General features: G+C 55.2%; 5 protein-coding genes across 5 annotated transcripts; 2 read left to right on the top strand and 3 right to left on the bottom strand.

Annotated features, from left to right (window-relative positions):
• Positions 1-130: 130 nt before the first annotated feature.
• On the bottom strand, positions 131-2766 carry CkaCkLH20_07263 (uncharacterized protein; the record flags this gene model as incomplete). The annotated part of the gene is made up of 4 exons (XM_038889980.1): positions 131-859; positions 931-999; positions 1049-1274; positions 1337-2766. The coding sequence occupies 4 exons, from the start codon at positions 2764-2766 to the stop codon at positions 131-133; spliced, it is 2454 nt and encodes an 817-aa protein (XP_038744904.1).
• A 1444-nt stretch (positions 2767-4210) lies between these two features.
• CkaCkLH20_07262 (FAD binding domain-containing protein) lies at positions 4211-5732 on the top strand (the record flags this gene model as incomplete). Its single annotated transcript, XM_038889979.1, has 4 exons — positions 4211-4735; positions 4801-5243; positions 5293-5614; positions 5688-5732. The coding sequence occupies 4 exons, from the start codon at positions 4211-4213 to the stop codon at positions 5730-5732; spliced, it is 1335 nt and encodes a 444-aa protein (XP_038744903.1).
• A 766-nt stretch (positions 5733-6498) lies between these two features.
• CkaCkLH20_07261 (urea transporter) lies at positions 6499-9138 on the bottom strand (the record flags this gene model as incomplete). Its single annotated transcript, XM_038889978.1, has 11 exons — positions 6499-6723; positions 6784-7524; positions 7582-7780; positions 7837-7954; positions 8016-8249; positions 8305-8523; positions 8577-8683; positions 8735-8808; positions 8860-8962; positions 9013-9048; positions 9104-9138. The coding sequence occupies 11 exons, from the start codon at positions 9136-9138 to the stop codon at positions 6499-6501; spliced, it is 2091 nt and encodes a 696-aa protein (XP_038744902.1).
• A 2945-nt stretch (positions 9139-12083) lies between these two features.
• CkaCkLH20_07260 (uncharacterized protein) lies at positions 12084-14507 on the top strand (the record flags this gene model as incomplete). Its single annotated transcript, XM_038889977.1, has 2 exons — positions 12084-12195; positions 12256-14507. 2 exons carry the CDS (start codon positions 12084-12086, stop codon positions 14505-14507), a joined length of 2364 nt encoding a protein of 787 aa, XP_038744901.1.
• A 1233-nt stretch (positions 14508-15740) lies between these two features.
• On the bottom strand, positions 15741-18179 carry CkaCkLH20_07259 (protein phosphatase regulator; the record flags this gene model as incomplete). The annotated part of the gene is made up of 2 exons (XM_038889976.1): positions 15741-16190; positions 16302-18179. 2 exons carry the CDS (start codon positions 18177-18179, stop codon positions 15741-15743), a joined length of 2328 nt encoding a protein of 775 aa, XP_038744900.1.
• Positions 18180-25847: the final 7668 nt, after the last annotated feature.

The raw sequence follows: 25847 nt of genomic DNA, 5'->3' as shown, positions 1-25847 counted from the left end.
AACGTTCATGGAATAGGTCACTTGTGATGTCAGGTAGGAATTTAACAATAACTAATATTATTGATTATCATATTACAGTACGATTTTCAGGTCGAGATGAAGGCTAACACCTTTCCTAGCATCGGTCCGTCTAGTTCTCGGCAACCATGTATTGGTTCGCCTCGAAAGTCCAAGGCTTCGATGTCGGCGCGTCTCTCTTCGCAACCGGCACTCTCTGCGGCACCTTGCCCTTCTGGACCGGGATGCGAGGTCGGCTGAAGGGAGCCGGCCGCTCGACAGTGCGCTTGCTGGTGGACTCGGTAGCCGCGTAGTCAATGCCTCCAAAGGCGCACTTTCCTCCCTTGAACGCAGCCGTGGCAGCATCCTTCCACAGGTTCGTGATGTCCCGGTGGTGGTCGGCCTTCCAGAAGAGTCTGCAGTCGGAGTATTCTGCGACGAACTGGGCGGGCGTGCCGTCATCCCAGTTCTGGCGCAGAATCTCGTCCTTGACGTTGACGCCGGCGGCCGAGGATCGGGAGATTGGGTATGTTGTGAAGCGGTCCAACTCCTCGATCAGCGCGGTGTCGTTGGTTGCGTCCTTCGCAATTTGGGTGTAGCTGTAGACGCTGCTGAATCCGTAGCTCTGAGAACCCTTGACGCCGCCGACGCCCTGGATCTTTCCTTGGATCTCGGGTCGTCCGCCCATCGCGATGCTCTTGACTCCCGCATCCCACTTCATGAACTGAGAGAAAAGGGTGCAAGTTGAGGCGCAGTAGCCATCAAAGAGCAGAACGATGTTCTCAGGTCCACCGAAAGGCCGAGTGAAGTTCTTGCGGAAGCCGTAGCCAGTCACATCGTAACCAATGCCAGTGGTGGTGTTCTGCCATCAATCGTCAGTCACATGCATCGGTGACCTTAAGTCTCTCTAGAGAGTATAAACTGTGCACTCACTCTTGTGTCAAGTTCGTTTTCGAAGTCCCATTGGATGAGGTCTGTGTACTGGTCATCCTGGTAAACGGCCTGCTCATTTGGTTAGCTCATGCCTCACATCCAGACGGGAATTGCTTACGGGAGGGAACTTGTCCTGGTATGAAGTGAAGTCGCTCAAGTTTCTGTCAAGATCATAGCCCCAGTTGTAGACGCTCTCGCATTGCTGAATGAGATCGTAGGATGCCGTCTTTGGGTCGTATCCCTCACAGTTCTTGGAGAACACCTCAGACACAGCTTTGAAGCCGGGAGAGTACCTCCAATGACCTGTACCTTCTTGGACAATGTCAGGGAACAGCTGGCGGAACCTTTGAATGAGTGTCAGTAAACTCTTCCGTCAAGAAAAATGTAGATGCGCATGAGAACGTACGTGTCATAGCCCTGGAAGATGTAACCGCCGCCATTGACCTGAACGTCGACAACGAGCTTGGTCTTTCCGGCACGTACAGCTGACGCGAAGAACGACTCGACAACCTTCTGGAACTCAGGGGGGTCTTCGGGGGAGAAAGAAAGCATGGCAAGAACTGCGACATCTTCGAATCCCGGCTCGTCGATGAAGTAACCAGAGACAACCGAGTCGCTGCTGATGATGACAGGAGCAGGGTAACCTTGAACTCCGGTTGGCGCTGCGACCGGGGCTGGCGAGGGTGACGTTGTTGGTGCAGGGGCAGCAACACTCGGGGCGGCGTCGGCGTTGGGAGCGAACTTCTTGAAGAATGACGGTCCGTCAACAACGCCACTCCAGTTGCCCTTGAGTCTCGCAACGTTGGAGAGTTCAAGGAATGTTCCGTTTTCGAAAGTGAAAGACGTAACCTCGCCGGGGTAGACGTATCTAGTGCGGCCACCCTGCTTGAAGTAGCCGGTGCCGTTGTTGGCAGCGAAGGCCTTCTCGTAGAACATGGAGTTGTAAGCAGCATCAGCGTCCTGGTTGCCAGTGACTGCAAAGATCAGGTCTTCAATGAACTTTGTCGCATCGACGCCGTTGATGAGCGAGAGAACAGAGGCGGTGTCGGGCGTCTTCATGACATCGTCGTAGACCTTGATGACGGGGGTGGATGTGCCGTCCTCGCTGATGCTGACGAGGCCGAAAGGTCGTGCCCAGTCAATGGCGTTGGTCAAGATGTCAGAGTAGACATACAAATGACCGTCGTGACCGGGACCGAAGACGTTGATGTACATGTCCTGTTGCCAGGAGTGTTCGTTGGGGTACTCATCCGCCTTCAGACCGGCCTCAACCTTGTCGAGTGCGGCGAAGACATCGTGAGGCGGGAAGAAGTAATCCGCTGGTGGGTTCTTCAAGAAAGCAAGATCAGATTGCCATTCCAGGTACGGCCTGAGTTCAGCGATGAACCTCAGCGCGGCGGCCTTGTTCAGAGGCGCCGACGTGATACAGTCGTATGCGAGCTTGGCATTGACGGTCGGTGTAGGCGTAGCCGATCTCTGAGCAGCCCAGGAAGAGCTCACGACAGCGCAAGCAGCGGTAGCGGTGCCGACACTGCTTGTGGCCGACGGCGGCGCGGTCGATGTTGCGGCAATGCAAGAGCAGGCGCTGGAGATGCGGAACTCAGCATCTCCGACCTGGTTGGCCTTGCAGCCATCCACAGCAAAGGCGGGAGTTGCTGTGGGAGCAACTGAGGCACCTGTGAAGGTGGCGCAGAAAGCTCGCGCAGACTCCAGTCGACCAGGGGTCTGAGTAGCCCTCATGGCTCTGAGGCAGTTGTCGGCATTGCAGTCTGCGGCGGTCGCAACACGGGCTGCCAAAGCCAGCAGAACGCTGCTCTCAGCTATGGAGAACTTCATGACTGGTTCTGGGTGGAGAGGATGTCGAGTTGGCTGGGAGGTCAACGCATATCTTGAGTTCGCGAGGGGTGGAAGATATTCTTATATATACACTACACCACAACTATTATTCCTGGTCGCATAATTGCGGAGGGATGACGAATAACAGGGGCAATGCTAGGGCTACTACGCAGCGAGAACAATGATGAAGGTAGAGAGGAGTTAGTTGCAAGGAAATCATAACCGTGGAAAACTGTATGACGCCGTAAGATCGCGTGAAAGGAGTTTGTTTACCTTCCCTCCTTGGCTGCAGATAGCAACATGCATGTCTTCTAGTGGTCCCACGTTAATATCCCGACTGCAGGAGAAGTGCTGCAACGCTGCAGGGGTGCGCTGAAAAACAGCAACAACTGGTTCGCTTCCTCAGTATCGTGAGTCTCTTCGAGGCACAGTTGCAAAAGGCCCTGGCTAGTTACTAACACCTTCCTGATTCGACTTAACAGTAAAGGCCTGCCATGCATCAGCCGTGTTGCCGAGTGTGCCGGACCAGACACTGGAGCTGGCATCATGAACGTCATGGATATTTGTTTCAATAGATCGTTACTGTTTCTTCTGTTATCCCTCTGAAAGCCAGCTGCGTTGTTGCATATTTCATGGGACTGCTTCAGAAAGCGACCTGTATTCTCCCAAGATGGAAATGCGGCACCAGTAACGTGGCGCATGCAAGGGATCTTCCACTGAATATATGCAGAACAGGTCGTCTCAAAACATCAGTCGATCTTGGTGTTTTCCAACGGTGACATTGTCCAGGCTGCTTGTCAAAATAGGCGACTTCGCTTCTCCATGGAACCAACACGAGTCCAGGCCGTGGTCCCCGGCCAGGTACTGCAGCGGGAGACTGCAGGCAACTCCGCGCTGGACCCCATTTATTTTCACCAATAAACCGCTGATTAAGGGCATCTCAACAGTCATGAGAATCAAGCAGCCTCCAAAGCAGGGCGAAATAGAGACAGGGAGGATTTGAAACCATGTCAGCTAATAGTTCACGGGCGCTGACACGCAGGACCAGGTGGTGATCGCAATCAAATCAATCCTTTAAATTGGCTGAAGTAACACGAACACGGCGTGGTCGACATCGCGTTTAGGTAGCGCGGGTTGTTCCTAGAGAAGTCGAAGTCGAAGTGTTTCCCAAAGCCAGTAGTAGTCTCTGCAGGCCACGACTATTCGATGACTAACTCCTCAGCCGCAACTGAAATGACCGACGCGGGGTTGACAATGAGGTTCTTTGTCTCGCTGCTCCACGGCCACCCCGCACGGGAGATCCCACGGGGAGATTGATCTAAACCCCGCCCTCGGCAACGGGGCCGGTTCTTCGGAAGGGCTGGACGTTGCATCAGCTGGACTTTTCTTGAGTCGATTGTCATTCCCAAACTCCTTGATACGGCTAAGGTGCTCACTCAAATTCATGAACAAGATGGTCGAAGAGATCGACGTCCTCATCTGTGGCAGCGGCTCCGCGGGCCTCTGCGCCGCAGTATGGCTTGCTCGCTATGGCGTCAACTTCAAGATCCTAGAACGCCGGAATGGGCCGCTCGAGCAGGGACAAGCCGACGGCGTACAATGCCGTACCGTCGAAATCTTCGAGAGTCTTGGCCTTTCAGAAGACCTGCTGAAAGAAGCGCATCACATTCTTGAGCTGGCGTTTTGGACTCCGGACGGGAAAGGTGGAATCCGGAGGTCTCGCCTCGAGCCCGACACGGAGCCTGGGCTCAGCCATCTACCCCACGTCATCTTGAACCAGGCCCGATTCAATGAGTTGCTGATAAAAGATATTGAACGGAGATCTGGACAATCGCATATTCAGTACGGGAGCGACGTTCAACGTGTTGAGGTTGACAGCCAACTCGCAAGCGACCCTACCGCGCATTGCGTGACGGTCACAGCTGTGGAGGAGGGAGTTGAGCGGGTGTATCGGGCAAAGTATGCATTGGTAAGATGGATCAATATTTATCGACATATCGTACCCTTAAGACGCTAACATGATGAGCACCGAAGGCATGCGATGGAGCGCACAGTGCTGTCAGAAGATCCCTCGGATTCAAGATGGTCGGCGACAGCAGTGATGCAATTTGGGCTGTGATGGACGTTTTCCCAAGGACGGACTTTCCTGACATCCGAAAGAAGTGTGTCCTACAGTCTGATGCTGGAAACCTGGTAATCATTCCGAGAGAAGGTGACGAGAAAGTCCGATTTTACATGGAGATGCCTGGCTGGGCAGCGAGCGACGTCAAACCGGACAAGGTCAAGCATCGCATCGATCAGATATTCAGCCCCTACAAGGTTGAAATTGCTGAGACTTCTTGGTTCTCAGTCTACTCCATAGGACAGCGAGTTGCCGACAACTTCGCCAAGGAGAACCGCGTTTTCCTGACGGGCGATGCATGTCATACTCACTCCCCAAAGGCCGGTCAGGGAATGAACGTCAGTCTGCAGGATGGGTACGTTATTTTGATAAAGCCTACTCATTTCGTAACTGATGATTGGCAGTTACAACCTAGGCTGGAAGCTCTCAGCCGTTGTGAATGGACAAGCAAAACCGTCAATTTTGGAGACGTACGTCTCCGAGCGGAAGCAAACTGCACATGACCTGATCGATTTCGACCGCCATTTTACAAGACTGTTCTCCTCGTCTTATCGGAAAGAACACGGCGTCACTGTCGACGATTTCCAGGACTTCTTCATCAAATCGGGAAGATACACTGCCGGGTTGGCGATAGAGTACAACACTTCACTCCTCGTGGACTCCGGTGAAGGTGATCAGCTGGCCAACAAAGTGCGTGTCGGCATGCGGTTCCCCAGCGCACAGGTTGTACGTCTCTTCGATGCTCGGGCTATGCAATTTGCTAGAGCCTTGCTCTCAGATACCCGATGGCACTTGATAGTCTTCGGGGGCGACATCAACAAGCCTGAAGCCGAAGCCCGTCTAGTCAACGTAAGTGCATGTGAATATCAGTCAAGTTGGACCAGTCAGCTCACCTTTCTGTTCTCGGTTCCTGAAGACAACTTCAGCACTCGAAGCTGCACTCAGAACGCTACGTCCATGTCGAGAAGACATCCACGATTTCATCCATCCCATACTTCTGTTGCATTCAGACAGGAAGGCTGTGGATGAGAAGAAGATTCCAGCCTTTTTTACGCCTCCCACCGGAAAATGGGGAGTTCGATGTAAGTTTGAGAGAATCGCCGCTTACCTTTTCAGATGAGTTTTGGCTGACTCAGAGATCGTCAAACGAAGGTTTACTTAATGTCTTTGTTGACGACGAAAGTTATCATGCTGGTCATGGAGAGGCTTACAGCAAGTTTGGGGTTGACCCCAAAGCTGGGTCATTAGTACTTGTTCGTCCGGACCAATGTGAGTCCTTAGGACATGCTTCAACTGAAGATTCATGCTAACATAAGACTTTCCAGATGTCTCTCTCATAACCTCGTTGGAGAACTCATCCCTGATCAAGGAGTTCTTTGAAAGGTTTCTCACATCAAACACAGAGAATGGCGCATAATTGTAGGATGCTACTCGACAGAAAGTAGAGATTCTGCACTGGCAGAGAGCGCATTCCATAAGGAAATCTGTATTGCCTATGATCAATGTTTTCAGTGAATTAGCAGCTTGATTCGGGAGCAGCTGATATCTGGAAGCTGCAGCCATGCCTGCTGTATAGTCTCGACAAATATCACGACATAAATTGTGTTTCCTTAGGCCTTGGTGTCTGCTTTTTCCGTAACTTCGGGCGGTGTGCTTGAGCCGGGAGAACGGCCCTCACTAATAGCCTTTCCGCCCCGCATCCCTAAGAGATCCTTGAACATCATGCGCGTCGTACGAACCACAGTGGATCGCGACTCAAAAATAGGCAGAAAGACGACCATGATGACAGACGCAAAGAGCCATGTGATGCCAACCACAACCCATCCGGTGAAGAACTGCAGCGTTTCGTTTGTCAGAAGGTGATCTTCATCAGAGATGGAAGGCTGGGGACTTACAGGCTTGCTGAAGACATAGCCGCTGCCATACAATGGCATCGGCCAAAGAATCAGAAGAATTAACGTCACTCCAACGGTCAGCCAACGAGCAATTTTGGCAGCACGGTCCAGCTTCATCTTCTCATCCGCATCGCCGTCGACACTAAGAGTCTCAGTCCTCTCTCTGGGGACATTTTCCACATCCATATTCGCGGCATCCGTAAGGTCATGGTCGTCTCCCTGGCTGATGTTCAGCATACTCTGCCAGTCGTAATTCTGGGGCCTGAAAGGAGGGATAAAAGTTAGGAGCGGAATGAAGACGACCGGTGCGAGAAGTGAGGTCAGGTTTCCGGCAAGCATCGGTGTGTTCGCACCCGTCGACTCGACACTGAGCTCGCCGTACTTGATCTTGGTGGTCACAAGCCAAGCCGTCATTGACAGGACGAATCCAATGATGGGGCTGAATGTCGCGGCGGCCCAGGATTGTCCAGCCCACAACAGGGTGAGTGTCGCAGGGAGGACCGCGGAAGAGATGATGACGCCCATCATGAGGTACAGGTACCCCATCGAAATACCGATGTAGTTGAATCCTGTTGCCAAGCCAGCCATCACGAGAGCGAAAACGCCCATGCCGATGTAGTTGATGCGCATGAGCTGCTTTCCTGTGGCGGAGGGGTTGAAGTAGGTCTTGTAGATGTCGTAGGTGCAGATCGAGGAAACCGCGATGAGTTCGGATGAGTAGGTACTCATGATAGCCATGAACTGGTCAAGTGTTGTCAGCGCATTTGATCAAGCATGGAGGTCTTGAGCCATCCTTACGGCGAGAATTAGAGTCGCAACAGCGCCTCCTTTACCCAATAGAGCGACGGCAACTGTCGGCAGGACCAAGCCGGCATCAACATCGGCGGATGCCATTCTGTTGGGGTAAGATGGCCAGATGTCATATCTCTCAAGCGCCAGGCCTGCAAGTCCCATGGTCGTCGCTGTAAGCCACGGGACAGCGAACCAACTCACGCCGCTAAAGTAATCGCTTAGTATCTTCACATAAAATTGCATGTGTGGTGAACGACTTACCCCATGACGTACCCTGGGAGGGCATCGACGGGAGAGGCAGCGATGGCCTTGTTGTAGTATCCGTTGTCCAGGAACACGGTACCAAAGTTTCCACAGAGATTGATGATGAAGAACTCAACTGCACAATAGTCAGTTATTTTCCCTCGATATTCGGAAGGTACAATGATCGAAAAACATACCTCCACCCTGAGACCTCATGGTCAGATAGCTGCCCCCGGCGTTGCCGGCCTGGGGACGCTCAGCAGCCAATTCGGTGAGGATTTCCCAGACGCGACCGGGTGAGCCGAGAATCTCGTTCGTCGAGTAAACGGCGAAAGCGAAGACGAAGATGATGACGATGATCACCAGACCGTTGATGTAGTCTGTGATGAAAGTTGCCTTGATACCGCCGAAGAGAGTGTACACGACAACGCCTGTCTTGAGTTCAGTACGCCGAAGCAAACGAATGCTGCTTGTCTGTTAACTCACCGATGGGAAACAGAAACACCGAGGCAGCGACTGGTGCTCCCGTGAGGTTCTGAATGACGGCAGAACCTCCAGTAAGCAGCATGGCGGTCACTAGTTTCCAATTAGTCGGAGAACTCCAGAGGTAGCCGTTGACCATACCCAGAATATTGCAGAAACAACAGAAGACGATGTAGACACAGTGAGTGGCGGGGCCGTATCTAGCCTTGATGACTTCGAGGACTAAGGAGTCTCATCAGCACCCGACTTCACTTTCTGCAATCATGGTTTCTTACAAGTGTGAGCGTTGGGCGCACGCCTTTTCAGCTCAATCGCTACCGTGGCAAAAAGAATGATTTGGACTGTCGCTCCAGAAGCGTACCAAACAGGGCCAGAAACGCCGCTTTGCAACTGTCAGTTGGGTCTCTTGGACAGGAACGATGAGTTGTCTTACTATTTGTACGCGACAGCAGTGCTTTGTAACAAGGTTGCCGCCCATGTCCAGGTTGATAGGACTGATGATGCGACCTGTGGCAAGTCAGCCAATTTGACCACATGTCAAGATATTCATTTACTTACAAGCCCAGACTTCAGTGACCGTCCTGCGGTTGTGAACATTTCTGATGTCTGTAGTTCATAGTTGTATCTCTTGAGAGCCCATGTGATGACAATCATGAATCCACTACGAAAGTGAGTAATTATTCCAAGGTAGTAGGTATGCATTGAACTCACGCGAACATAACACCTAGACCAATCATGAGGCCGTAGCTACAAGTTTGAGTTAGCTTAAGTTATGCCAATTAGGGAAGAGAGATGCACAAACCCCCAACCTTGGTGGAGGACCGGAGTCGAGTCCATTTCTACAAATGGCGTAGCTCAGAATTGACCGGGGAGAAAGACTGCTAGCAGAAAGATGCAGTAAAGGGCCTCTAGAATAACACGCCAGAAAACAGAAGTTGATTCTCTGTCAGTAAAGACCGCTTCTACCACAGTTGAACGGGCACGACTTGTCTAAATATGAGACAGAACATTTGCAAGAGCGGCAGAAAACATGTTAAAGTAAGTGGCCGGCGGGCAGACGGCACACATATCAGCAATCCCAAAGATCCCACCACGGTCGTACCATTGACGCAGTCAAAAGCCCTCACTCACTGCCGGAGCAGGGGAAACCGATAAAAATTCGTCGCCAAGGTACCATACCAATTGACCGGATTACACCCAAGAGATAAGGTCATCAAATTGGATAACGTGGGGACAACTGCGTCAAGGAGTGCGTCAGACCCACAGAAGTTGCGGCGAACTGACGCCGCGTGTGCGATCTTGGTGCAGATGGGCGCAAACCCCACGACAGCACGTACGGACTTGACGGGGAGCAATGGGCCGTGAAATGCTTATTGTTCGCTTACGGGTCCGCAGTTCATCTAGCGAGAGACGCCGAGAAAGCGAGGATTTGATAATGGACTCTCAGTGGCTCGTCTGAGGGTGGCCAAGGTGTTAGTATTTCTTGGAAGTCAACTGTCTTATCACCATCCAACCAGGAGAATCGTTTAAGATAAGGCTCCAGATGTTGCCTCAAGGCTGATTAGCGATAACAACCACAACGGTCGGTATGGCACGCAGAGAGAGAGAGAGAGAGAGAGAGAGAGAGAGAGAGAGAGAGAATTTAGTCATTTCAGTTGATGGCCAACAGCAACCTTTCATGTAATGAAAGCTTTGAGGCTCGAAACTTGAAGAGGGTTGCGGTGCTCGTCTCCGGCAAAGTCGTGACTTTGTGCGGCGATCGTTTCCCCGCTAAAGTAAAACGTAGTCCAACCCAAGTATAATCAATCATCTGGAATATGAAATTTACAGAAATCAACATTTCCTAACCAAAAACAACAATCAGCAGACTTAGGCCTGTTGGGTTTAACAAAATTCATTGCTTAGCCATAGTTTCATCAGACCCCGGACAATTCTGAGCTGAGATGACCATCTCCGAATCCCAACTTGCACGTAAATCTAATCCAGCCTGTGTCTTCTGTGCCGGCGGCGGCTTGGCTCTTGGCACTCGCCGGCGGGCAGGTTTCCACTTTTCCCCAAGATCCCGCTCCGCTCACCAACAAGAAGACAAGCCTTTTTTGACGATGTAAGCTCCACCAGCAGCTGATTAAGCCTCCGCCAACGTGGTCGGGAGTCCGGAGTCATCGCAGCTGCCCATGCCGAAGACATCAGCCCCGACTGGGCGCTCCGCATGTGCACCTATGCATATCCGTGCAATCTACCGAGCAGGTGAGCCCGCTCCCTCGAGTTCGGGGCGGGATCCATCACTGGTTATGGCCAGTAAGTGCTCTGGAGACACGCATCGGCGTTGTGGAAGCGAACGCTGATCGTCGGAAAGTCATCTCAGGAGCCGTGTGGTTCTCTTTCAGCGCCGAATTGTATCAATTCACAGATTTCTAATGTCGGGTGGTCTTAGGTTGGCCGTTGGCGTCATCCGGAATGTCGGTGATGATTTGAAGACGCTTTTCAGCACCATCTCCGGGTCCGCCCCGGTGGGTCTCCGTATTAGTGGAGCGCGGGGCCGGGTGTGACCCGAAAAGCACGGGGTACAGGTCTCCGCCGCTGCTACCCCGACTCACGACCGAAGCCGAGCACGAAGTCACGGAGTCCGCTAAATTCTTACTTCCAGCGCTCTACCACCTTGAATGTATACATAGACCTTGCCGATCCTTCCGGCTTTGAGATGGAAATTTCACGATGTCGGGCGCAGCCCGATCATAACGTATCCACATGGGTCCGTCGGTGTCATCGGAAGCTGCCGACACGTGGCCCACGACCCTGACCCATGGCTGTCAATTAACCGTGCAAACATGATGCTTAGACGAATTTTCCTGAGGAAGCAGTTGGAAGCTCCAAACGTCCCAAGCATACCTCGACTACTCAAGTCAAACAGACTACCGACGTTTTCCTACACTAATACCTGCATTTTCTAAATATGGTCTTTTAGACTTTTTTCCCCCATAAAGTCTTGTTGCTCGACGCATTTAGCAGGTGGGAACTTCGGGACGTCCACCCACAACCCTTCACAAACGGACCCCGTCGACCCATCACCTGCGTCCCCGGTACCACCATGCCGGTTCGGCCTTTTCCTGCCCATCCCCCACCGATTTTGGCAGTTCATTCATATGGCTGACGCAGAAAATCTCCATCAGTGCCGGCCGGCAATCAGGGGGCCATCCTTGACATTCCGCCCCCTTTGCCTTCCGGAGGGAGATGACATCCACGTCTCGCATCACCCTGAGGGCTTTTGTTTCCACGGCCTTTTGGCATCTGGACTGGTTCAGATGAACGCCCTTGTGGAGATCCTTTCCTTGAAGAGAGTCGGCTCTCCGTCTGGTTGGCAGAGAAGCCCAGGCTGTGTAAATAAGGCCGCGTCGTCAGGACTCGACGGATGGGGCTGTCCTGATGCCGTCCATGCCATTCCTCTCGCGATCTTTACGGAAGCTATGGATTTAGACTCGGATTAGTTGCCCGGAGCTTATAACCGGCCATGATTGTGCCGAGCACGGCGCCTTAACCCTTTCTTCGACGGGGTCGGTGGACACTGCTCGTCGTAAGCTTGGCACCACTTTTCGATCATAACCCCATACCCGTTCTTCAGAGAAGTTGTATAAGAAGAGGGTCTTGGCAGAGTAATCGGATTCTAGAAGCTCTCTTCACTGGCACAGGCTCTCCTCGGCTAGGAGCTCATTCTTTCATCTCCAACTCAAGCACATTCGTTCCTCACCGTCGCTACCGAGCACGAGCGAGTGCCGACCTCAGCCATGTATCGCCCATCAACAGCATGGGCTCTCGCCATCCTCACCTACGTGACCGGCACCCTCGCTGAAGACGCCTCAGCAAACTACACCGAACAACTCCTATCCTCCGGCACCAGTACCTCTCCTCCCCCCTCCCAACCCCCCAATCCTCTCCCTGTCTAACACAGCCCTCCAGTCAAACTCGGCGCATGGCAAGAAGCCTACGATAAAGCCTCCGCCCTCGTCTCGACCCTGACAACCGCCGAAAAGATCTCCATCGCAGCCGGCGGCGACGGCGGCAACTTCACGGCCCTCAACAACCTTGACTCCGCCACAAACCCCCTCACATACTTCTACGTCACCACCTGGCCCGCCGGCCTCGCCATGGCCATGACATGGGACACCGCCGCCGCCGAGGGCCAGGGCCGCGGCGTGGGGGTGGAGTTCAGGGGGAAGGGCATCAACATGGCCTACGGCCCGACCCTCGAGCCCCTGGGCCGTTCGGCGTGGGGGGGCCGGACGGGCGAGACGTACGGCGTGGATAGTTATCAGGCGGGCATCATGGGCGGAGCGGTGGTAAAGGGGATGTCGAGTGCTGGTGTGGTTGCTAGCGCGAAGCACTTCATCATGAACGAGCAGGAGACGAATCGGATGGGCTCCGGTGGTGGTATGGGAGGCGGCGGCGGCGGTGCTGCTCCTCCCGGTGCTGGCGGCGGTGCCAACTCGACCCTGACGAGACGTCAGACCAACGGCACGACCACCGCAAACTCCACATCCTCAGACGACTCTGGCGCGTACACCGTCACCATCGGCGACAAGGCCTTCCACGAGACCTACCTCTGGCCCTTCTACGACACCGTCCGCGCCGGCATGGGCGGCGCCATGTGCGCCATGAACAAGGTCAACGGCACCTACTCCTGCGAATCCCAATCCCTCCTCGCCAAATACCTCAAGGTAGAACTCGGCTTCCCCGGCATCGTCCACGCCGACGTCTCCGCCCAGAAGACCGGCATCAACGCCGCCAACGCCGGCATGGACCTCGCCTCGTCCCAGTACTTCTCCAACGCCACCCTCGGCGCCGGCCTCCTCAACGGCTCCTTCACCGCCGAGCGCCTCGACGACATGGCCGTCCGCAACATGATGGGCTACTTCCACCTCGGCCAGGACGCGGGCTACCCCGCCAAGGCCGGCGTGACGGACCGCGTCGACAACCGCGGGAACCACAGCGCCCTCGCACGGCAGTACGCCGCGGAGTCCATCGCCCTGCTCAAGAATACCAACGGGGCGTTGCCGCTGCTGAACAAGACGAGTATCAGCATCTTCGGGACGCACGCGGGCCCGCGCTACGTCGGCGCCAACACCGCCCTCGGCGTCTACGACGGCGAGCCGTCCACGATGCAGGGCCACATGGCCGTCGTCGGCGGCTCCGCCATGGGTTCCCTCTCGCACCTCACTACCCCGCTGCAGCTCTTCAACCAGCGCGCCGCGGCCGACGGCTTCATGCTGCGCTGGTGGCTCAACGACACCTCCACCGCCACCTCCAGCGGGATGAAGGGCTCCGGCACGGAGCTGACCGAGTCCACGACGGGCGTGGCCGACCTGTCCGACGCGTGCGTGGTGTTTCTCAACGCGTGGGGCGGCGAGGGCGCGGACCGCGAGGAGCTGGCGAACGCGGAGCAGGACGCGCTGGTGCTCACGGTGGCAGACGTCTGCAACAACACCATCGTGGTGATCAACACCATCGGCCCGCGCCTGGTCGACGCCTGGATCGAGCACGAGAACGTCACGGGGGTGTTATACGGCGGCGCGCTGGGCCAGGAATCCGGCAACGCGATCGACGACGTCCTCTTCGGGACTGTGAACCCCTCGGGCCGCCTCGTGCACACGATCGCCAAGAACGAGAGCGACTACAACCCCGCCACCATCATCAGCGAGACGGCTCTCGACCTGGACTTCTCCGACGGGAACGACGTCGACTACAAGTACTTCGACCGCTACAACGTCACCCCGCGCTACGAGTACGGCTACGGCCTCTCCTACACGACCTTCGCATACGCCGAGACCCTCGCCGTCTCGGCCGCGAACCTGACGAGCGGGTTCGCGAGTGGGGACCGGAGCGTCGGCGGGCGCGCGGACCTGTGGGACGTGGTCGCGACGGCGTCCACGACGATCTCCAACACGGGGTCCGTCGCGGGCGCCGAGGTCGCGCAGCTGTACGTCGCCTTCCCCGCCGCCGCGGGCGAGCCGGTGAGGCAGCTGCGCGGGTTCCAGAAGGTGCGGATCGAGCCCGGGGAGAGCGCCGACGTGGCGTTCCCGCTGAGACGGAGGGATCTGAGCGTGTGGGACGTCGAGGGCCAGGAGTGGAAGGTCGAGAGCGGGGAGTATGTGTTGTTTGTCGGCGCGAGTAGTCGGGACTTTAGGGCGCAGACGACGTTGACTGTTGTTTGAGTGGTTTGGAGGTGTGTGGTAAACGTTTTTTCTTGTTAATATTTGATTGCGATTCGTACGTATTTCGAGGAACATGATATGGCCCCAGCGGGGACTCGAGTTTATCCATGGCCAAGATGAAGACGTGGCGAAAAGATGTGGTGAACCTTCAAATGATGGTCGAAGATGATTGTATAACGCGTCTGGTACTATAAGCAGGACATCGTTGTTGCATTGTCCCAATGCTGCAGCAAAGTCGGTTTGGGGCTGCTGGTCGAATTGGCTTAGCTATGGCGGGATTCCTCGCGAGACAGATGAGGGCGGTGAACCTTCGCATCATCACAAATCTTGGAGAACTTCAAATGTGAGCAATGGCAGGTGTTTTCTCTTTCCATGCTACCCTAGCTAATAAAGGCAATCCAGGCTCGACGCTGTTTAATTTCAACTGCGTCACTCTTCCCAACGCCCGGTGTATGAACCATCACCCGTGTCCGACAAATGTGAACGAGTCAATGCTTCAATCTAAAGACTCAGTTGCTGAACTTTTGTATCCATCCCAAAGCCCGTGACCTCAGCATCTCTTCCGACATGATGATCGTTGCAGCACGGTGAAAACCAGCGCGATCGACTCACGTGGACGGTAATAGGCGATGCCGAAGTGTAGAACGAGGACGTTCCCTGTCCCGTCCGACGGGCTCGAATCCCATGACCAAAAATTGATATCCCGTTTCCCTCTAGACCCACTCCCGTCGTTTGCTGGAGGTCTCTTGTTTCTTGACGCGAACAAGAATTCAATCTCAGCAAGGAAAAAAACAAAATGATAATTCGACGTTGATAATAACAGCCGCTGGTAAAGGCTCGAGCGATTATGCATTAAAGGAACTCCTTGTATGCCGTTCGTTCCTATGTACCGTCCAAATGGAGAGTCGTTTCCCTTGACGCTGCGTTGAGCTCATCAGGTGTGGGCAACGAAAGAAAGACTGAAAAGCAAGGCTATTCTCCGTTCGACTCCGATCCCTAATCGTATGCTTGGATTGTCGTCAAGTCGGTGTGGAGGCCGACGACTGCGATAACTCTTTGAACGCCCCGCGATGCCATGGCCGTCCTTGGCCGTTGGAGTTGAAATGCCCTGAACGCCGGTGCCCGAAAGATGAGCTAAATTTTTTGATCGGAAAAACAGTCGAGAAACGTCAAATGACGAGTCCTCCGCGGAGATGCGGTGGTGGCGATGTGGTAAAGCGAGCAATACTGCCGTCAACCCCTAATCGCTGTCGCAGCATGAGTCTCGGTGCTGAACGGAAAGCGCTCCTGCAGCTGCTGGGCGTACGGATAATCATTCGGCGACGTACCGGCGAAAGGAAAGCCACCCACCGAGGCAACCGGGGAGGCCGACCTCATTGTCGTTGGGGCGGAAGCCTGACTCGCTCGTGTGTTTGCGGGTTGGGGTTGGCTGAGTGGAGAGGAGGCCGGGGATGCGCCATAGGTCCCCAGGTGCTGAAAATAAGGGTTGGGGTCCCGGAGGTGGAATGCGTGGTGTTGAGCGGGGCCGGCGTGCTGTGTGTGGTGGGCCATGCTGGGGCTGCCGTTCGTGCTCGAGCTCGAGCTGTTGGATCCTCGGGTGGCGAATCCATCCTCGGCGCCGTCGTACTTTCCGCTCTTCATCGTGCCGTCTTTGATCTGAGGGCTGGACTGCTTGGATCCGAACTGTTGAGAGAGCCAAAGTCAGTACAAGCTTTTTGGGCTGAGTGTGGGCGAGCGATGATGAGAGTCGATGAAAGGGTCGGGTGTTTGTGATTGTTGACCAGGAGTACGTACAAAGCAGTATTTGTTGACCAGTTCCTCATACGATGAAGAGGCAATCATTGCGTTGGGAGAATCGTTGCCGGAGGCGGAGGGAGCGACGGGCTTCACAGCAGGAGCGCTGCCATTAGCTGACGGGTTTGATGTGGGCCTTTGCTGCTGTGGTTGCTGAGCAGGGACCTGGATCTTGCGGTGGCTCTTCATATAGAGACCGTCGCTGTTGCGATCCTTACCCATGGTGTCCTTCGCAGCCTGCACGGCGGCAGAGAGGGAAGCACCGAAGTCGTAGCGGTTGGCAAAGGCCTGGCCGCTGGGTGCCGAAAGACGGCTCGACAAGTTGTCGCTAGCCAGGCTGCCGGTAGACTTGTTGGTCTTGAGGCGGAGTCCAGCATTGGGACCTGACTCTCCGAGATACTCGTGGATGGGCTGGTCGAAGTGGATCCTGCCCTGGTCGCCGAAGTCGTCGAAGCCGACGGGCATGGACTTGGGGCGAGGGTTTGAAGAGGGGCTCGAGCGGCGGTTGCTGCGGGGAAGAGCAGGTCTGCTGGCAGCCCCCTGGAGTCCACGCTTGCCATTCTGGGGGAGGAATTTCTTGCGGAAGTCGACCTGGAAGTTGGTGCCGTTGTTGTTGTCCCAGAATTCTTGGCCGTTGACATTGTAGCGGACGCAGAAGTACAGGGTCTTGCTCTCGAGGTTAGCCAGGTCGGACAGCTTGATGGTGAAGGTGAATCGATCATGGCTAACGCCGCCCTCTTGGGGGCGGATCTCGTGGGAGTATTCGGCACCGACTTCTGAGGTAGTCTTCCAGTAGTCGAGGGTGAATCTGCAAGTGACAGACTTCTGGAAAGCCAGGTTGGCAACGCAGATGGAGCCAAGTAGGTTCTTCTGGTCGGGCGACAGCCATACCCTTTCGAGGCGGATGGGAAGGGACTTCCTGATGGGGGTATCGGCGGGGTGGTTCGCGGTGACGATCTCCCACTCGAATGGCGGAGTGCGAGAGTTAGGGCGCTGCTCGTCGCCAGGGAATGGGTACTCGGTGTCGCTGTCGTAAGCATCAACAGGCGATGAGCCGGCGCTGACGGCGAGTGGCCGGTCGACTTGGAGGAAATGGCGAACGTGCTCGAGGTGGGAGTCGAAGTGGACTGCCTTGGAGAAGGTCGGGGTGCCGGGCATGCTGGAAGGGCGTCGGCGAGAGGGCGGCCTCAAGGCCGGGCGGACAAGCTCGCCGGACTTCTTCCGTACCATCTGGGGCTTCCTCGGGGCGTCCTCATCAGATTCCTCCTCGGAACCCGTCACCGAAGCCTCAGCGGACTTGGACATGACGATCTTGGGTTCGGTGCTTGACCTCGAGTGATTGGAGCGGCGGCCGACGGTCTTGACGAGGGCATCCAAGGCACCCGTGCTAAAGCTGTGGGAGATGCCCTCGTTGGTGATGAGTGCTAGCGTGGGCTGCGGTTCGGGCTTCGGGCTGGGAGAGGCTTCTCGGTGGACGGGGATCTGGCTTATGGCATCCTTAAGCTCCTTGAGGTTCTCGATCTGTCTTCCACGAACAGTGGCATCCTCCTCTTCGCTGCCCGAATCCGGCGGAGAGATGATGGCGCCCTTAGGCATGCCTCGTTCGTCCGTCAGTGGCGGCGGTGATTGTCTCACGCTGCTGCTCGTGGCCATACCCTTGAGATCGTCGGACGTGCCGGGTGGCGTTATTTGGTCGGAGGAGCCGTTCAGTGACGGTACTGTGGCCGCGGACGGTGTCCTCCTGTGCTTGGTAAGGTATGATGCCGACCTGGGGAGTGACGGTCTCGGGCTGGACTGGAAGGAGGATCGGCGGCTCACGTCGGGCGAGGACGGTGCTGAGCTTGCTGGCGAGCGGTGGGAGGGTGGTGTGTAAGGCATTTTGTATGCTATAAATGTGAAAAATACAGAGGTCCGGTCGAAGGCGTGCGCCCGGCACGGAAGATTGTGGCGGATCCGGAGAGGTGCGAGGTAATGCAAACTGGTATCAATTCATGCGATTAGGTTTGAGGGCGGGCGGCAGACGGGCGACGAGGCGCGGCTTTTTAGGATTAGGTTCTGTAGCGGTTCGAATTCTGCGTCAGCCCTGTCGCGGCCATGAGGATTGGAGATTATTGTGGCGAGCAAGGAAATCGGTGCATGTGTTAAGTCGAAGTCGAAGTCGAAGTTGGAGAAAACAGGGCAAAAGGAGACGAGAGAACGGCGCTGACGCCAGTAAATGCAAGGATGTAAGAGGACCAAGGAAAAAGGTGACGAGTTCAAAGGAAAGATCCAGGTAGGACAGGACGGTGCAAATGAAACAAAAGGAGGCAATGACGAGGCGGTGATTCGAGTGTCTTTTTTTTTCTGGTTTTCTTTTTTTTTTTTTTTGGTAGGTTTGAGTCGTGATTGAACCACTTACATGAACGGAGAGGAAGTCGAGGAAAAGACGCGGGCGAGCAAGAGTTTTAGCACTGGCAATATTCCAGCAACAGGGCGCAAAACTCTTGTTTGGAGGCCGAGGAATGTCGGTAGCTGGGGAGGAGGGTCCCGTGGAGGACGCCGTCGAAGCAGGAGGAATGCAATGACGAGCGTGGAAGAGGGTCGAGATGTCTCGAAGAAGGGGCCGACGAAGGGCGAGACGGGAGGAGGACTGCGGCTGCGGATCGGGAATTGGTGTGGGTTGAGGTTGAGAACGACCGGGACGTACAAACCAACCTAACCTTCCGAAGGTGGTGGCTTTTGCGACGTACGTATCGTGGAGTTGAGGTGTTGTTTCGTGGGTCCGGTGGAGGGAAGGCAGAGGAGACCAGCAATGTTGAGCCGTTGCTGTCGAGGGTCAATCCTGCGATGCCTTTTTCTTTCTCTTTTTTCTTTCCTGCTCTTTCTCTCTCAAGTCGTCAGGAAGAGATGTTGGCGGTGATTGTTGGTTTGTTGTTGGACGACGAGTCGACTTTGGTGTCTGGAGCACACAAAGGTTGGAGAAGAGAAGGTGGGCGCGGCTCCGGAGGGGACGGAGTGGTTTTGAATGGCAGAGGTCCCGAGCGGCCAGTGCTGTTTCTGTACGCTGCACCGCGACCGCACCCAGCAAAAAAAGCGAAAAGAGAGAGAAAAAAGCTATCAGTCTCTTAGTGCGTGCGCCCCCCTTCCACTCACTCCCCCCAGGCCTTGCCTTTTGGACTGGGGGGCTGTTCCCAGGCGGCGGGAGTCGCAGTAGCACGTACCTGATGGTCAGGAGCACCCCTGCAAGGTCGAAGGACGGCGAAAGACGAGGATGGACGCAGCGCTACAGCGGCATGCATGGGTGGCATTCGACGAGAGCAAAAAAGAGACAGAATGAGACTCAGAGAGGGCGTGGGAGGGGGTGGATGGAGGAAGCAAGTCGAAGAAAAGATTTGCAAGGTCGCAAGGAAAGGCCGGGGGCGATGGCGTAGAGGGGTGGAGACGGGGTGAAGGTGTGGATGCAGCCACAATGTGAAGCTCCACTTGCGCGGTGGACCGGGGCGGGAAGGTACGTATCCTTTTTCTGCCGCTCGTCTCGTTCGTTTCTGTGTGGAAGGTGGAAGGCGAGAGGCGAAAAAGGCAGGAAAGACAGAGACGGAGGGAGGGGTGGAGTCCGAGCCAGCAGAACCATCAGAACACCACCTCTCACTCTGCAAGAACGTGGGATACCTTCCGGTAGAGAGTAAGGTAAGGTACTGCGTAGTGGCACGGAGACGGCAAGCTGGCCGCGTTGAGAACCAAACCGACTGACTGATGAGACTCGACTGACTGATTGTCTGATGTCTGCCGGTCCCGCTACCGCTGCCATTGGCACTGGTCTTGGTCTTGATCTTCAACGTGGAGGTAGCTACCGCCGCTTTTCGGAATGGCATGCCAATTCTTGCTCGACCCGGAGAGGCAAAAGAGGGATACCGTATTCCGGTCATTGTCACTGTCACTGTCACCGTCACTTAGACACCGCAGACATGCTCTCCCAGACCAGCACCCGGTGGAGATGCTCGTCCACGGGAATGATGGTGGTGCAAACCCTCAAGTACGGCATAGTAAAGGCGAGAAAAAGAGAGAGCGAGTAAAGAGCTTCTCCGGCTGGATGCGGTCACACCCTGCTACCGCTGCTGCTGCCGGCCGATGGTCTCACAGCTTCTGCTCTGCTACCGTAACCTACACGCTGAAAGGTATTCTTGGTGTTGAGGGAAGGGAAGAGCATGCCTAGGTAAGTAGGTAGCCTGGCCGAGCCCGGAGGTCGGAGCACAGAGAGACTGAGACAGCAGACATGTCCATCAAGACAGATGGAAATGTTGGCGATAGCTGCACTCAGCTCCCGCTGGCCGTTGCGTTCCTCCATCCCGACCCCCGGCTCCGGCGCCGTCCCCGTCCCCGTCGTCGTCCCCGTCACCAATGCTTCGAAAAGCAACACCAACGTCTGGGTGCGGAGGACGTTGAGGTTTCCGGTAGAGTCAAACCAGACCCCCATGCTCTGATACCTGATACCTGATACCGCATGATGCCGAGAGCAGATGGCAATTGAAACAAGCGAGGCCGGCCACCAGCTGGGAAAGCAAGGACGAATGTTCAGTTGGTAAAGGTACGGATACGCGTCCTGTCCATGCCCATGCCCATGGCATGAGCTGTGTGCTCACCCTGCCCCGGGTGCATTTCCCTGCTTTGCCGTGGTGTTCTGTGCTGAGATAGGTTCCGTCTCTTCTGGATCGGAGTGTAAGAGCTGTCCGGGGAAGGAGCAAGAAAAAAAGAAAAAGACATTGGATCACCTCAGCAAAAACCAAACATCAACCAACCACACCGGCTTACGGTGCACAGTACAGGAAACAGCGGCCGGGGGTTGCGACGGACAGTAAAAGATCTTTGATGGGACGGTACGGCCAGGCTCCACTCTCGTGAAAGGGGTGGGGCGGCTAACAGGCGCTAGCAGGGGATAAGAGGAGTACGTACCATCTGGCTCGATTCCAAAAGACAAGCAGCGACAGGGACAGGGGCCTGCTCGGTTTGGCGTTGGTGCTGATTTAAAATCATGGTCCCATCATTCCCTCAAGAGAGAGGCATGACAAGCCCGAATGAGAGGGCAAGAGAGCGAATTCGTACGACGATGCAGTAGTCAGCCTCCATTTGTGTGTGTATGCATGTATCTGCGTTGCTGTCAGTCATCGTGTAGACAGCATGTAGACCATCTCATATGCATGTAGAGACAGCTATAGACACCCATTCGAGTCTGAAAATACCTGAGGCATGCCAACCGAAATGCAACCTTGAGAGTTGCCAACAACTGCAACTATGCCGCAGTCTTCCATATCTGATGTTGTATTTGCAATATCAACACCTTTCGAATTCGTCCCACCTACGGCCTGGTCAGTATCAGACCTGGTTACAACATGAACAGAGTCGAGGAACGGGACGGGACGGCCGCTGACGGCGTCTAATCGCTCCCACATACCCTCTGTCTACTGTCATGACTTGTGCCGTCTTCATGCGATGCCATGCGATCCGGGGCAAGGCGACGTGAGGCGTTTTGATGCCAGTCAGGACACCGGATCTCTGCCGCAGAGGAACGTGTCTGCGGTCACCGGCGGACAATTTTCCAGCCGTACCTTCACTCTGTACAGCCACAATCGATATCATGTTTTGGTCCCCGATGGCCCGATGGCGATGGCGTCGTCATACTGAATCAAAAAGACCCCAGAACCGTTTGACGTTGTTCTCGTTTCCATCGTTGCCCTGTCCTGTCCCGCGTCCGCGTGTCTTATTTGATCTCGGCTGCCGTCTTTTTTCCCAGGCAGGAGAGCTGGCAAGCTGGTTATAGGGTTGGCAGGGCGAGCGGTATGAGAAAGAGCCGTTTCCATCGTCATCGAACTGGGGACGGAAATTGTGGCGTTTCTTGTCTCTCCTCGCTTCCATTCGTTCCAGTGCTCTTGCTTCTTGCTTGCTTGCTGCCCATGTACTGTGCGTCATCAGACCGGCGAGGCACTGTCCCTTTTTCGGCCGCAACACCCCGGGCCAGACAGGCTGGAAGACGCAGGCACACAGGCAGGAACGGCACGGACTGCACAGCAGGCAGGAAGGCACTTTTAGGCATGGGGGGTGGTGTTTTGAGCCCTGCCTGCCTTGCTGCTGATGCCCTGGCCGGACAAGAAGCTGCGCCCGTACTGTACGAATACCGTGACACCAATTGCGCACCTCGTTCAACAACAGTCGACCTGGATCTTGTAATAGACGAAACACCATTGTCTGTCTTCCTATTCATTCTTCCGGTCATGAAGCACGGATGGGGAATCCGTCCGGTGAGTCGTCGCAGCCAGACTGAAGCGCTGAGGTAAGAAGCAGGATGATGTCATTGTTGGTCCAGAGACGGTTCGGTTGGGTCAATAAAAAACGTGCACCTACCACTTTCGTACTCCGGCTCTTCCATTCGTTGAGGCGCCGGCTTACCAGGTATGGAACGTGCCTTCCGCAATCATCGTGAGTTCCATTTGCAGGTGGGGAGGGCGGAGGGCAGGAACGTGGAAACCGCGGACGGGAGCTTACTAACCACATCGGTCTCACCTCACCCATCACATCCATCAGCACCTCATTATTCTTATCAGTGACCTTATCTCCGTCGATTGAACATCAAAAAAGCATCGTCCAACCGGGAAGGTGGCAATCGCATACTATTGTCGTCGTTGTCGATATCGTCTGGCGAGGCGCGTCTCGGGCGCGTCTCACAGGCTGCTATACTTTCTTTTTTTCCTCGTTTTTATCCCGCAAACCTGGTCGATATCAACAAAACAGCCGCCGCCGCGGGAGCATCCACCACCTCGAACCCGGGCGTCACGGGTTGATGACTCGGGTTACCGTTTGACATTGTCGTTTGCCCTGCTCAGCTCGAACCTTAAGTCTAACGACGTCCAAGGCTCCAAGAGGGACAGACTCGAATTAGAGGTTGGCCAACTCACTCGCACTGGCGTTGACACGCAGCACCTGCACCTCGGAGGCCCTGGCCCTGCTACGATGATCTGATCGCCTGTATGACACCTCCCTCATTGCACCAATAACCGGGCAAAATCATGACCCCAGACTCTGGAAGCTACCGGGACCTGCCAGGTCAGGAAGCGACATAAAGCGAACTCAAGCGGAGCTGACCCAGCACACGAGACGAAGATGGATGGGGATTGTGGATGTCGAGATGGAAGACCGACTTCAGGCCGCTCACTCCACATTCCGCTTTTTTTGTGCGTCTTTCTCCCGACATTCACATTCCACTGTGGGCAAATCCCCCGCAGTTTGGCTATGGAACTTTGGAACTTTCTGGGCAACGACTGCACCCATGACAAACATCAAACATGTTGCCAAAAGCTTCGTCCGTGGTTGGGGGTGGCGGAATGCCAGCAGAGGACCACGAGGGCGTACTATGCAGTACACGGCCAGAGGGAGCGAGCAACGACTACGACCACACGACCACCCACATAACCACCGTGAGCCTCTATACCGTGGTAGTAGACGAGCGGGCGTGCAAGTCCAAGTTCAAGTGCGAGTGCTGCAGCAGTGCTAAGACGCCGCCAGCCGCCGTGTCACGGAGTGTCAGTCATCACTGCAGCCAGCCCAGTCAGTGCTGCTGCTGCTGCTGCTGCTGTTCTGTTGTTGAGCGACTGGCAATCATTCATGGCCAGAAAGGAGACACAGAGACGACCGACCGATGCCGGCAGCAGCACCAGCGCCAGCGCCATCGTCAGTCAGCATCGGCATGAACGGACATCTGCACAACCGACTGTCCAGACCGCGGTCGAAATCAACAGTCGACCCTCTCTGCTGCTGCAGTGTCGCAGTCACAGTCGCAGTCTCAGTCTCACTCCGTTCATAGCAGCGGCATTTAAAAGATACGCATCGGTCTGGGCCAAGATGGCGGTACCGGCGTGAAGAATTTTTATTCCGCAAAAATGTCTCAAATCAATCGGAGGGCGATTGACGCAAAAGCCGTGTCGGCGAGTCGCTTTCACGCAGTGTCGCACTCAACTCGCTGGACCTCGCCGACTCGGCAGCCCGTAGACGGCGGTTGCATTGAAGATGGCGACCGAAACTTCTTTTTTTTCTCCTTGTCGAGTCAACCGATCCGGCGCGGAATGCGCGGGCTGAACAAACTGCCACCGCTTTTGCTTCACATTGAATCGGCGATGCACTCCGGCCGGCCTTTTTTTTTGGTGGGAATTCTTGTCTGATTTGCATGGACTTGCAAGGGCTCCAGTATTCCCAGCTCTGGGGGGAACACGAAGAAAAAAAAGTGTTTCGATTGGGGTAACAGAGGGTCCGCTTGGGGCGTTGAGCGGCTCCATCCTCCAGCCAAAAAAAAAAGAGATAAGACCGGGAAAAGGCAAGGCGCGAAAACGAGATAACGCGAGGAAGGGGACCCTTGCCTTCGATGCGGTACGTACCTTGACATCAAAATGGCCCGGGCTTGCCATTCGAGGCGGCTGACAGGGGCTCTGATTGGCTGCGCAGACACTGAATGGCTGTCGTTGGTCAATGATTGCTGTCGCGCAACGTTCTAGAGCTCCACGGCGCCGAACTTTTTTTTTCCTGTGAGGATATTTTTATTTTTGATGGTGGATTGGGACCAGGGCAGGCCGTCCTGATGGGATGAAGTGGCTTCTCTTCCACCGCGCCCTCTGCATTGGTTGATTCTGGCTGAGAGTTGTTGGATCTGCTGTCAAGCACTTGGCTGATTGATAGATGCTGCGTGAATGAAACGACGGTGTGGATGGCACTTTCTGAAAAGAATTACCTGAACAGATAAATGCAGGAGCCCTGGACCAACCAGGTGCGCATATTGAAAATGGCAGTTGCCGGTCAGTATCGCGAAGCAGGAAGGAAGGAAAGAAGGAAGAAGGAAGCATCGATGATGGCGAGACCCATCATCGCTCTTGCCCAGTCTGCCGGTCCCATTGATTCTTCCGCCTTCCACCGCTCAATGCAGAAAAAAAGACTCTGCAACATCAAACACAGAAAATCCTTTCCCATCACCAAAATTGCTGAGTGAAGTCAACTCCCGCTGCAACCTCACATCGCCAGCCCCGACGGAACGCCAACGGCACGGACTTTCTCGCGCGGAGATGCCGCCCTCAGTCCTCTCGGGCTCCATTCCCACCGGCACCGTGGCACCTCCTACCTTGCCCTACTGCGTACAATGACAATGCCTGTCGCGCCGCAAACTCAGGGGGGCTTGTTCCGGACAGGGAATACCTTCAAAGTCAAACACCGCCCTGCCCTGACCGGTAGCCCTGCGGTTGGTCCACCGCGACAGCGACCACCAGGCACAAGGGTTCAGCTGGCTTCGGCATCACGATCGTTTATCGCATCACCACATTCTATTAGGTGTCGCCCTTTGTCTTCGCACTCGTGCCACAACCGCGCCCCGTCAGATATTCCTCCATTGAGGTTTCGCACGCCTTCACCCTTTCGCCGGTTCACGATATTCCGCTTCTGGCATTCCCGGGCGGGCTCAGCGCCGGTGGCCTCATTCAATGTTGTCTCCCTCTGACGACACATCGCCAGTCGTCATCGGGGCAATGGCCATGCTAT

This window comes from Colletotrichum karsti (genome assembly GCF_011947395.1).
Source record: "Colletotrichum karsti strain CkLH20 chromosome Unknown Scaffold22, whole genome shotgun sequence".
In the NCBI taxonomy this organism is placed as follows: domain Eukaryota; kingdom Fungi; phylum Ascomycota; class Sordariomycetes; order Glomerellales; family Glomerellaceae; genus Colletotrichum; species Colletotrichum karsti.
Note: the sequence above shows the minus strand (reverse complement) of the source record. Positions and strands in the feature narration are given on the sequence as shown.